We start from the raw sequence: 13,410 nt of genomic DNA on the forward strand, positions 1-13,410 counted from the left end.
ACTGAGTGCTTTAACCGGATTTAATTATCTATTATAACATAAAGCACAAACTGTATAGCTGGATGTAAAAAAACATTGACTGCTGACGGCTGCTATAGCCACAGCTAACATTACACTTAAAGTTTGAACAGTGGTGGGTTTTTTTTGCTATCATATGTTGATGAATTACCTGAAATTACCACACAAACAGTAGTTGAGTCAGTGTCAGCCATGATTGATCCACGGTTAAAGCACAGTGCTGCTTGCTGTGCAGAATGCTGCTTTGGAGCAGCAAAGAAGGATTCAGTCCCTGTGAAACATGTTGACTTTTTAGGATGCTAGTAAAACGTTGTTGTTGAGTCGGTGCATAAAAGACATGCCAAAATCTGACAGACCATTTCAGGTTTTATCTGAGGAATATCTGAAGCAGGTTTAAATATTGGAACGACTCTAGGAAAACGTTGACTGGAAATTCACCGGGGCATACATTTTCATTGTTGCACTTGCACAGGAGGCACTTTAATGAATTCAGTAAATTATTTCTTTGTGCTTTGCGTACTGAAGTTATTTATAGGCCTACATCCTGGTGTAGACTTTGCAGTACTTTAACTTCGGTGCAAATGTGTGGGGTAGAGTAGACTATTATGCATGGGACTTTGGGGAGATTTATTAAAGAGAAAAAGCAAAGGTATGCTTATGTTGCATGGTGGCTGTACAGAACAAATGCTCTGGGGGAATATGTGACTTATGGGAGTTTGAACTCAACAAGCTCAAACACACTTCACACTAAAGTGTTTGGACATATGTTGAATAAATTATCATTACATTCGGTACAGACATTAAATGCTCCCCAGGATAAAAACTGTTGGTGAACATTTGACCTTTAATCTAGTGCTTGATCTAAAACCCCTTTCATACTCTATGGATCAAGTGCATGAGGAAGCCGTTATACTGCAATCAATTGGCCAGCACAATATTTTCATTTTTTCCATGCTTAAAAGCAAATTCGATGCAGAGATGTATATGGATATTCATAAGCAAACATGGCATGCTTTTTGAACACACCATTTACCTATCTGTATATGGTACCATGACCCTCCCATGATGTTCAGTGTTTTTATATGGTCTCCAAGGAGATAAAACCTTATTTCACTTGAATCCCTCCAACGTGCACAAGAAAATCTCAAATGAGTATTATCATACGTGCACTTAAGAAACACCCAGCTGTCTTTGAGGAGAATAAATGGCCTTTATAAAGGTCTGACTTCCCAGAGAAATGTGTTATCCATATGAAAAATATGGATAGATTGCATTTCCAGTCCAATGAACTCAGTTAAGTGTTGATGATAAAGCCAATTGAAATGTCAGAGGATATACACAGTGCTGAAAGGAACCTCTAAAAACTTGATGAATTGAATGCACATTGGATATTTATGATCTACGAGGCTTCATGAAGCATTCCATTATTGTATTCAAAACCATTTTTAGGCAGTGTACGGTTTGGAACACACTGTTTTTTATGACAGGGGAGGCAAATAGTGACAGGAAGCCCTTCCCCTTTATGTCAGACTTAAAGGTAAATTCTTCACATAAGAAAAGCAAAGCCCAATTCATCAGAATTGTCTTAAGTACTTAGACAAGAGGAGGAGTGACAGTCAGCAAACGTGTACTATAAATGTCGCGCTCACACAGTACAGCATGCAAAGCATATGGACTGGAGGCATCAGCACCTTTTTATCAAGCAAAAACTCAACAGACAGTTTCATATTTGGACAGCAACTCAAAATGAACCATTAGCAAAAATGCTCTATTGTAATGTTAATTCAGCTCTCATTCTTTTTTTTTGTCTGCTTGGCACTTTACTCGAGCTTCTCTTCCCCCATTGTGTAAAGCACTTTTCTAGGGATGAGGCCCAAACAGCCTTTTTTATTTCTGAGCAAAGACCAGGGAAGGCAGATTCTAGGATGTTAGATCTGAAGGTCTGCCAAATGAAGGTGATTTTAAATCCACAAGGCTGACACACTTTGTGTTTTACGTGAACAGACATTAGTAGAAATACATTAAATGATCTAATTCCTTCACACTCACAAATTCTTTGAGTATGTGAAAGCAGTATTTCCCAATAGCAGTGTGTTTGAAATCAATCAAAAATCACTGTGCTCAATGACTATGACAATAACTGTCTTCAATTCTTTTAATTTCATGGCGAGTTACTACCTATTGTTTCGCTGCCCAGCCATCAACTTTACTTGTAAGATGTTTTTTTTTTTTTTTTTACTATGAAGACACATATGTTTGGCAGAAAAGGCTTCATCAGACTTTCTAAGAGAGCAGGTGAGCCGAGCTAACAGCAAAACACCACATATAATATAAGACACTAAACCAAGCGAAAATTATATATTTATCTTATTTACCTTATTTTACTCCACAAATGCTCTGGGGGAATATGTGACTTATGGGAGTTTGAACTCAACAAGCTCAAACACACTTCACACTAAAGTGTTTGGACATATGTTGAATAAATTATCATTACATTCGGTACAGACATTAAATGCTCCCCAGGATAAAAAAACTGTTGGTGAACATTTGACCTTTAATCTAGTGCTTGATCTAAAACCCCTTTCATACTCTATGGATCAAGTGCATGAGGAAGCCGTTATACTGCAATCAATTGGCCAGCACAATATTTTCATTTTTTCCATGCTTAAAAGCAAATTCGATGCAGAGATGTATATGGATATTCATAAGCAAACATGGCATGCTTTTTGAACACACCATTTACCTATCTGTATATGGTACCATGACCCTCCCATGATGTTCAGTGTTTTTATATGGTCTCCAAGGAGATAAAACCTTATTTCACTTGAATCCCTCCAACGTGCACAAGAAAATCTCAAATGAGTATTATCATACGTGCACTTAAGAAACACCCAGCTGTCTTTGAGGAGAATAAATGGCCTTTATAAAGGTCTGACTTCCCAGAGAAATGTGAAGACACATATGTATCAAACAGATTTGATTTGTATTCATAATTCTTAGTTAATACATTGAGGAACAGCTTAAATTCAGGCAATTGTTTCATTATGCATTGCACTGCTTCATTTTCAAGTATTAAAATTGATGGAAATAACTTTATGATGGGTTAACATTTATTAATGTATTCCTTAAACAAATACTTGATCACAAAAAAACATACATATTTCTTTGAATTTCCTTTAGAGGAAAAATAGGTTTAAACTGTGTTCTTATAATAAACCCATATTGTTTCTGTGCAGCTAAAATGGATGGAAGGAGGGATGGATAGATACCTTGTTGATCCAGAGGGAAACTTCAGCATCTAGTAGCAGCTTACAAAACAACACACATTGCCTTGTAACATTTGTTACATCTATAAGGCTTTTCACGTCATCACAGTGAAAAGTAGGAAATGGCCCTTTTTACTAGAACAAATAACTTCAATTCATTTATGATCATTCATGTTTCATTCCCTGGTGGCGGCCACAACCTTCCCAGTGTCACGGTCTAAGTGAGTTACACGCCCCCTGCACGCAAGATGATGATTTTTTATTGACATTTATGGTCTTGGTCTTGTCTGGGTCTTGCCCTGCCTTGGTCTTGGTCTTGACTCTGTCTCGATCCCTAATATATGTCTCGGCATTGACTTGGTGTTCATGCATGGTCTCAGGTATCTCTTGGTCTTGGTTAGTGTGGTCTTGACTACAACACTACATGTATACTATGTCCAGGCGTAGTTCACACTGTGTGCTTCCCCCCTGCTTCAACAGACACACTGTACGGCTTTATGGTCAGGAAATATCGGTAAATGTCAAATGACTCCACTTTTAAATCAGGGCCGAGAAAACTGATCACGTGTGAGCCATTCGACTTCACCTAAATTCACCAAACTCATGATTTAACACATTTCTAGACTGCTAAAATGCCAGAGACACTGTAAGAGTAAATCAACAGTTCAAACGTCTCACTCCTTTTGGTGATTTATGACTATTGTGTTTTTATTGCATGCACTTCATTGTTGAGCAAATTAGATTTTGCCCCATGTTGACAGATGTTTTTGAACCTGCAGTATTTGCTTTTCATCCAGTAAAGCTTCGACAGTGCATCCTCTGTCCAATGAAAAGAGGAGCTGTGATACCTCGGACTCTCCATTTGCAGCCTGTTGAATATGCAATCATGTCTTTGTTGAAACTGTGAGGCCTTGTGTGCTCAAGCTCTCAAACTAAGCATCAGGGCAAATAGAGCCCAACATGTATACACCCATAGACACATGCAAATGGATCTGTGGCAGAAAACCTTAGTTCCAAGATAAACAGGAACCAAATTACTTCTTTTCATTAAGTGTGTTGCGTTCTAATGTCTTCCTGGCAATTTCCTTCTGAGAGCCTATCCTCAAGCTGACAACCAATGTACAGTATATAGCCCTTTTTGAATGATGTATTGTCGAGAATACTTGTAAACAAACAGATTTCCCAGAAAAAACTATGGCAAGAGGAGGCTGAGAATCACATGTACTGTTTTGAACTATGTGTGTTTGTTCAGCTTTTCAGAATAACAGCTGCATTTGCTTGTGCAGCTTTGAAATAAACATTCTCCAAGGTGCAGAGGCTAAGCTCTCCTCTGTAGGTGTCCTGTATTAAGGAGGTAAATACCACAGTTGGATCTCAACAGATTTTCAAAAAGACGTACAGATTGCTTTTGCAGCAGACCTCTGGGAAGAAAATATTCCATGAAATCTTACTCATAAACACCCATACACACACACACACACACACACACACACACATACACACACACACACACACGCATGCATGCACACATAAACAGTACAATGCTCCTATTGCTAGTGAAAATTGCTTTTTAACTATTATAAAGCAGGGATATGATTGCTCCCCAAAGTCCATTTGAAACATTGGTCAGTCACAAAAATGAACACCCATGCAAGCGAAATACACTAAAACAATGAATGGTAACGGCAGTGCCAATGCCGCCATGGTGGACAAAAACAGTGGAACGTTTAAAGTGCTTCTCACTCAAGTGTTGCCTGGTATATTATTTACAGAGAGGCTCAGGAAGAGCATCTACCCGAAGGCCTTTCGGATGCTAAATGAGGTCACTGCCTACTGCCCCTCCAATCCCCCTTCCAACACCAAGACTCATTTTTCAGTTCTAATTATTAGCTTTTCCTCTTGCTATAAAACTCTGAGCATACATTAGTGGAACTTACAAGACAGCAATCCATCTTTTTGTTTTCACATGCAGTAACGAGTTACATTACTGGCTTAATCATGCAAATTTGGCAGTTCTCTAAGGTCTTTGTTCACTAAAACAGTTGTGTAATACTCTCATAAAATGCAAAGTAAAAGGGCACACTATGCAAAGTTCTATGCAAAAGTGTGCTAAAGAGAAGGCATATCTTAGCTGCTATAGTCAAAGAAACATTGTTGCGTTGCTGGGGATGGAACATCATTTGTAGAGGAACAATGTAGTTTGGAGGAGGTCTAACATGCTCACCCAAGGCTGTTGCATCATCCCATTAATTACTCCCACTGTGCTATGTCCTCACTGCAGTGTACATGACCCACATGTTCAGAAAGATAAGCAGGGCTGAAAAGAGCATGGGAATAGGGTGAAAGTGAGAAAACAAAGGTCAGGCAAACGTACCAATGAACATATCGACTCAGCTCCTCACTGTTCAGAGTTTCATATGGCCTAAACCTTATTTCGCATCTTAACACTTGCCAGTTGGGAACAAAATGAAGAAGAGGGTGATTCAGACTTTCTCATGTGTATTTATGAACTACTTTTGAGGAAAGCGAACTGCAGAGAATCACCCAAGAGCCTGAAGATGGCCAGTTAGTGGGAAGGGCGCTGACGGATAAATCGTCTTCTTTGATCAGGCCGTATTGATCTAGCAAAGTGCACTACATGAATCAAGTATGAGCTCTCTGTGTTTTTTTTTTACTCTGTTGGATGGTTGTGCCGCTGTGTTTTAGAGCAATGGTAAAACACAGTTTCTCATGTTGCCCAAGATGGACACGCTGGTCATTAAGCCCAATCAGGCTGACAACTACTGGCACCATGTTGTGAACTAAGACTTGAAGTTAACAAGAACTCAATGTGGGTATTTCAGTCTTGGATGAAAGCAGTCTTTTTGTTTGCCAAAAATAACACATGGAAGATGTGTGAGTAAAAGGAATCAGCAAAGTACAGCATGATACTGATGGCACTGCACAAAAGTAGAATCTTACCAAGCGTACTTGTTTAGTTTCTGTTTAGGTATGTAACTTATGTGGTCTTTGTGATGCGTCTTTAACACGTGACTGTGATACCAGGATTGATGAGCTTATAATGCAAAGTTAATTTCCTTAGTTGTGTTAAAGTGTTATCTGATTTTCTCTTCTATAAAGCTAAACAATAAGAGATACATTGCTTTTAATAAGTGCCAGTTAATGACAAAGCAGAACCGGTTTTTTTTTTCTTGAATAAAGATAAAGATGTCATTTTAAGAAATTTAACAAGAAAATTTTGGTAATATTTTGGAATATTTTCACTCATTGCAAGCAATTTTAAAATGTTTTTGGCTTCTTGTTTTTTTTTTTTGGAATAACATTTTTTATCTCGACTTTTCAGGCTAAATGAATTAAACTTAATGTCTCATTCTGAAGGATTAGCGATGTGCTTATGTAAAAAGGCAATCAGTTTAATTTGACAATAGTCGTAACGGTCATATTGTAGCCCATGTCTTTGCTCTGCTAATTGGTATGAAAGTCAATGAGGAGTCATTTATGGTTCACTTGTGTCCTTAGCAACCACAATATCTCTTTTTACTCTCGTGTTTCTCTCTTTGGTGTACCTCAAGCACTGTCACAATGACCAGCATCCATATTTGTTTTGTCTCTTAGGCTATTTCAAAGGGACAACCTATGACGATCCTTCTGGATTTGACAGACGGCTGAGCACACACACACACATACACACACACACACACAAATCTCCTGAGGATAGGATCTCAGAGAAGCAACACAGTTGCAAATTAGGTTAATAATGCTCAAGAGATGCCTGGTAATAACCCTCATAGAGGCTATTAAGACAGCACCTAAATCACAGGAACATCTATCCGGAATATAAGTCAGCCTCGGAGTTCTTGGTGAAGCCATCTGTAAGGAAGAACCACTGGTCATAAACATCTCTAGAGAAAACATCTAGTTGTAGAGCAAATCTACATTTTCTGAAGCCGATAATATTAATGAGAATTAGGCTAATACTCCATCTCAATAACCATCTGTTTTGGATTGTAGGCCTCCATCTCTGTAGTTATGTCAATAGCCCAGCCCCCATTTCATTAAACAAGCTTCCCTGCAGAAAAATGTAGATACATGCACAGTACTTAACAGACACCTAAGACTAACAAGCCTGTTGTAGGCCAGTGGAAACTGAACTGATGAAGTCCTTTGGAAGGCTGCAGTGTGCTTCAGCCTGATAGCATCTCTCGTGGCTCAGCGTTATAAGAGCAGCTCACCGTGGGGAACCTCAAACTGTGTGACGTCTGTGAAAGATTAAGCCCTAGATGCAAAGCCTGGGAGAGATGAATCCCTGCTGGTTTAACCCTCCAGTGAGACACTGTCTGTTTTGAGCTTTTTATGTCTATAAAATTGGATTCAATTTAAATGCATTTAGAAAAATATATGTGTGAATGAAACACTGCATGGAAAAACCTTAAAGTGGCATACAGAATCTGTTAATTTGTTCCAACAGGCACTTCAATATATTTTTATTTTCATTTGCAAACTATAGCTTTGATCCTGGGTTGTTTCCTATAGTGGGTACTACAAACCCAAGACCCCAAAAAACAAACTTGAATTTGCCAAAGTAGACATCTTAGGTCATTTTTTAAGGAAGTACTCCAAATGTTTCCAATTACAGACTGTATCTGTTTCCCAAATCCCAACAGGTTTTTACTGTCGGTTGGACAACAGAAATAAATTATTAATATGGGTTTGGCAAAGTTATGACAGAATTTTAACTTTTGACATTCAAAAAATGTAACATAATTTTCTGAAAGATAAAAATGCTTCTTTAGTCTCTCCATTAGAGCTAAAATGCCTCTCACCCTCCTCCACTGATTGGCACAGTTGAAACACTGAAAATATGGATAAAATAATCCTCACACTATTGTATGAAATAAATCATTGAAAGAATACGCTGCTTTATCTTGTACAAGTCCAGATGCTAAGAGAAACCTTCCCATTTAAAAACAGACAAAGATAAAAAAAATCAGCAACTTTTAACGTTATAATGCCCAGATTACTGTGCTAAAAAATAACATTTAGAATCAGTTTTACATTAAAGTTCTGTTTTTTGTTTAGATACACAGCTTTTTTCTCTCTCTCTTCCAGGTTTGCTGCTCCATTAACGCCCACACATGATGTGTTTGTAGGTGGTCTGTTCTAAGTCTGTTACAACAGGTACAGGAGGTTTTTCTGTACATGTCAACTGCCTTTTCCTCACAAAGAAATCTAATCATGTTAAAAACATTGTGTACTTAATGGCAAGGCTTTCTCCTTTCCACCTTTGGAAACCTGCAATGGCAAATTCAATAAAACATGTTGAAGTGATAAAAAGAGGCAGCTCAGAATTTGCCGTTCATCCCACGTCACATTTTGGCATTCCTTATTGTGTCAGCAAGAGACAGGGAAATTCCTGAAACTGAAAATGGGTTTCTTTGTACCCCTTACTGATCAATGTAGAGGAATAAGACATAGAGGAATTGTATTTCATCATCTTACTGCACTGCCGAGCGGCATGCATCGTCTTTACCCTGCGAGGTCATCTCTGATATGTCAAGTGTGTGTCAGACATAATAAATGTATGGCCGCAAATAGGCAGGAATTAGAGCCACTGGTGGGAATGAGATCCAGCAGGTGGCTATAAGGAATCTCACGGCTCGCAGGTTTGGTATCAGTTCACTACATGTCATTACATTTAAAGCAATCTCAGTGCAAATGAATGGGCTCCATTTCAGCAACAATTCGCAGAGTTCTCAATCAATCATATTTATAAAACCTTACTGATAATTATTTGTCATAAAAAAAGTATCTATTTTTTGTTATTTTATGTTTTGTTTTTTTATTATTGAAACAACAACACAAGAACAGAAGGAGAAGAGAACCCAAGTGCATGTTTTTTTTTTTTGGTTTTTTTTTGTGGGGGGGGGATGGGGTAAAGCTTTGGAACTCCCTCCAGACAGTCTGCATGGCATCTTGAATCTTTAAATCTTTGATAAGTCACCCACTACTTTATTCACAAGGAACACACATCAATACAGCTTTTTCTTTCTTTCTTTTTAGGGGGTGGGGGTTACTATTAAAAAAGTGACAAATCATTGTCATACAAAGACATTTCCTCATGCATGTACATTTTCGTTGATTTCAACGGCTACTTTATTTGTCATTATGTGCTTGTCTATGGGCGCATGTACTTTTTTTGCCTTCAAAATAGTGCAGGAGCTGACAGACAGGCTGCATACACGAGTGTCTGTGCGCGCTGTTCGTGTGTGTTTGGGCTTTAAGTCTATCTGAGTAGCTTTTGCCATACTGTTGGCGACCCCCAGCGTATAGGATGTGTAACTTTTGGTCATATTCTATTTTTGAACAGCACAAACTATATCCATATAAAGCCTTCGCGTTTGCATTGTCCCTAAAATGACATTACAGTCGATGTATTAGAAGGACTTTAGTATCCACGAACCTTCATGTTCATGCTTTTACAGACCTTGTGATACAGAGAATTTATTTATCACTCCCAACAGGCTCACATAACTTGCAGTGGCGTATATTGAAAAACAGACTGTCGAAAAGCGGATCCAAATGTAAAACAACATGGAAAGAAATTACTCTTTCGGATCCGCTCATCATTTGCTGATGGGAATTAAATTATTGTGACAATAAAGAAAATTGTGCATTTCTTACCTGCGTGCAACACTCCGTTTTACCCACATTTTATCAACTGCCAAATCCGACTCAGTCCTGCAGGTATCCTCCCATTTAGATGGGTTTCCTCCAAAGTCGACAATATCTGATTAAAAAAAACACTCAAGGGACGGACCTTCCTCCAGCTGTCAGTAACGCAACCATTCTTTTAAGCCATATCCGTCAGCGTTGCGCACATCAGATACCTTCAATAGCTGTGCGAAATCCCACTTAAAATATACCAGAACAATAATCAGGTCCCTTCTAACTTGCTCGTCAACAGTTCTTATAATCGTCCTCGTTCTCGGTCAAACGGAGTGAGGTGCACGCGAGAAGCAGGGCAGGTGAGTGGGAGACCCAAAAAAAATCCCTCAAACTTTGCCTCCGCGCAAAGCTGTCATTACTCTCCCGCTGGAAAGACGAAGATGAGAGCAGCGGAGAGAGGAAACAAGGCGTGTGGTTGGCATCCTCGCCACTGAAATGTCAGCGCATGTTCTCCCACATTGTTGAAAGGCAGATGAACGTCCAAAAGATTGAATATATTGAGGGTGGCGGACGAGGATTTTCGGATCTCTGAACCATGGAGGAAAGAAGTCACCGCTGGCTGCAGGGGGTCCTGGTTATCTTCTCACATCTCTGCACGGATTTAGGGATGCGAATGGGGTTAGACAAAGTAAAAAATAGGAAAAAATAGGTTCAACTGAAAAAAGAAAGAGGGGAGGCAAAGCGGTAAAGGAGAATCCTGGAGGTCGGGAGTTTTTTTTTCCAGAGGAGTTTGGGAGAGGGGGAATGAGAGCTTGTCATCAGTGAGGAGAGGAGGTTGGTCCGTCTCCTGCTGCTCCTTTTCTTTCAGACTGACGAACGACCTGCCTGCTCAGCCCCACGCTGCCGTGACGTCATTTTAAAGCTAAATATGTCATGTGCTGGAGTGTCACACGTCATGTGCGCGAGTTTTAGACTGGGCAGTACAGTACTGAGCTCTAAAAAGCTGAATGGTAAACGAGAAATGTGGCTCTCATGCCAATATGAGTGTTGGATAAATGGGTGTAAAGAGCTGGAAGTAAATCTGGAAAATTGACAGCGTTATTTCATGCCAGATGCACTGAGAGCCAGATGTTACACCCAATGTGTGTTTGAATGTGCTCTATTTGCATCTTAAGTCTTATATGTTGTGGTCAAATTTTAATAACATAAAGAAAGTATAATTTGACACACACCAGTAAAAATGCAGGAAGGTTAATTATGAAATTAAAAGGAATCTGCACTTGTACATTATTAATCCCTTTATAGTATCAGGTAACAAAACAAACCATCATTACACTGTGCAAGACAAAAATCTATAGAATTATAAAAAGAAAATCAAAGCCACATTGAGTTATTTTTTTTAGATTTAATAATATGCATGCCTTGTTTTCGCCGCTGAAGACTGCAAGCAAAGGAAATTTGGGTGTTCTGTGATATCAGCCAATCAGCGTCTCTCTCAATGCCCATGGATTGAACATAATGCAAATAGAGGGTAGTGTTGCGCTTTGCTTGTGTTATTAAGTCGCCTTGATGTAACCACAGGGAGGCACCAAAGGCAAAAAGTTTCTTCTTCTACTTATAGGGGCTGTAATATGACATTTAAATTATTTGGGTCCACTTGATTGCAAAGAAGTAAGTCCTACCATGGAGGGTAACTTTTTCATAATAAGATGAATTGTGATTTTCATAAGAGGTGGGGGTTGCTGCACTTTGACTTAAGTCTTAAGCCATATTAGCAGGTCTATGCTGCATGTATGTGGTATAGCTGAATCCTAACATCCTCATGCTCACATGCTTAAAGGGAAACAAGTTAAATAAGTCTCATACGTCCCCAAAACATGTCTGTGAAGTTTCTTGCCAAAATCCACCCCAATCCTGTGTTTGAGCATGTCTCTAAACCCCTCTATGTCACCCCTGCTCAGAACAGGTTGTTTCTGTGCCTGTAACTTTAAATGCAAATGAGCTATTATAGACCACACCCCTCTTGAAAGAATTGGGTGGCTTGGGCTTTCTTTCTTTCTTGGGCATCATGCCCAATTGTTTACTGGACTCAGAGGGCACAACAAACACCTAGCTGTGGAGGTGTCACCTACCTGGGGGAGGGGTTACTGACAATTATGAGGTCACAAAAGGAAAATCTCCAAAGGGACTGTTTGAGCACCATATTTTCTGAAAAGTGGGGCAGGCAAAAGATGATGTGATGGACTTTTCTTATAATTGGGGAGTTTGTAAACAGGCTGGGGAAACATATTAGTTTTTAAAAAAACATGGTGAAGTGCATTTTACATAATATGTGACCTGTAAAGTGATATGGCTAACATGCTAATTCTATGCTGCTATTATGTTTAGCATGTAACTGTCACACTCAAAGTGTGTCTTAATAACTGAAACACATCATGCCTAAGCAGATGTGTCAAAGCAAAATGGTGACAGAATACAATGCTAAAAAAATAAAAAAATAAATAAAAAATATGAAATATGGCTTTGCGTTATGCTGCATTCATGTGTTGCTCAGGTGGTCCAAGTTTCAGAGTTAAGAAGTCATTCTTACAATTTCGGTGTGTTCACGTGACTTCAGTTTGGAAAGTCAGAATGTTGAAACAAAAGCACAAAAAAAGTATTAATAAAAAAATATGTTAACATTGACATACTGATTAAGCCAGCTAATTGAATCATTGCTTCTAATCACACATACATATCGCAGCTCATTCTCACATCAAGGCAGCTCATTTAAACATACTTTCCATCTCATTGATCTCTGCAACACCAATCCTGCTCACAATGCTGACAAAGCTTTGCCTCCGCAATCCCAGCCGCCTCCTTTCTGAATCAAGCCTTTGGTTCAACCTTGTGGGGGGTTTAGCACTGTGCTCCCTGAAAATCTGTGGCATGATGCTCAGCGAGACAAGGTAGCATCCTTTTTTCTTTTTGGGGCATTTTGAGCGTTTATTAGAGAAATAGGTCAATGGATAGAGTCGGGATTCAGGGGCGAGAGAGAGAGAGAGTGGGGAATGACATGCCGTAAAAGAGCCACATGATGAGAGTGTTCCTCACTCAACATTCCTTTTCAAAGCGCTCCTGTTTTTTTTCCTCTTTTTAAATGATAAAAAATGTTTTGGTGCTTTGCACGGATGTCTGTCATATTCAGTCCCACCCTTTACTACCAAACACAGGATTAAACAATCACTTTACAACATGTCTGAATTCAACACTCCTTTGTCAGCCTGTGTATGAATCAGTGTGTCGTTCTCACACTGTTGTCAGCCAAAAAGTCACTGCAGGTCTTCTTACAGAAGCTCACAGCAATGAAGATCTCTGACAACGACAATAACAACAGAAATACGACATACGAGTTCATGCTCGCTGTATCAAAACTTGTTCTCTGTTCAAGTGTGTGTGCGACAGAGATGTATACATTCAA

General features: G+C 39.1%; 1 protein-coding gene across 1 annotated transcript in view; it reads right to left on the bottom strand.

Annotated features, from left to right (window-relative positions):
- The window catches only part of ajap1 (adherens junctions associated protein 1), a 56,124-nt gene extending 45,129 nt beyond the window's left edge, over window positions 1-10,995 (bottom strand). Inside the window, exon 1 of the mRNA XM_079359108.1 lies at window positions 9,966-10,995. Coding sequence (XP_079215234.1) covers window positions 9,966-9,994 — 29 coding nt within the window. The 5' untranslated portion in view covers window positions 9,995-10,995. The remainder of the gene's footprint in view (window positions 1-9,965) is intronic.
- Between the last annotated feature and the right edge of the window lie 2,415 nt (window positions 10,996-13,410).

This window comes from Symphodus melops, assembly GCF_947650265.1.
Source record: "Symphodus melops genome assembly, chromosome: 13".
Lineage (NCBI taxonomy): Eukaryota > Metazoa > Chordata > Actinopteri > Labriformes > Labridae > Symphodus > Symphodus melops.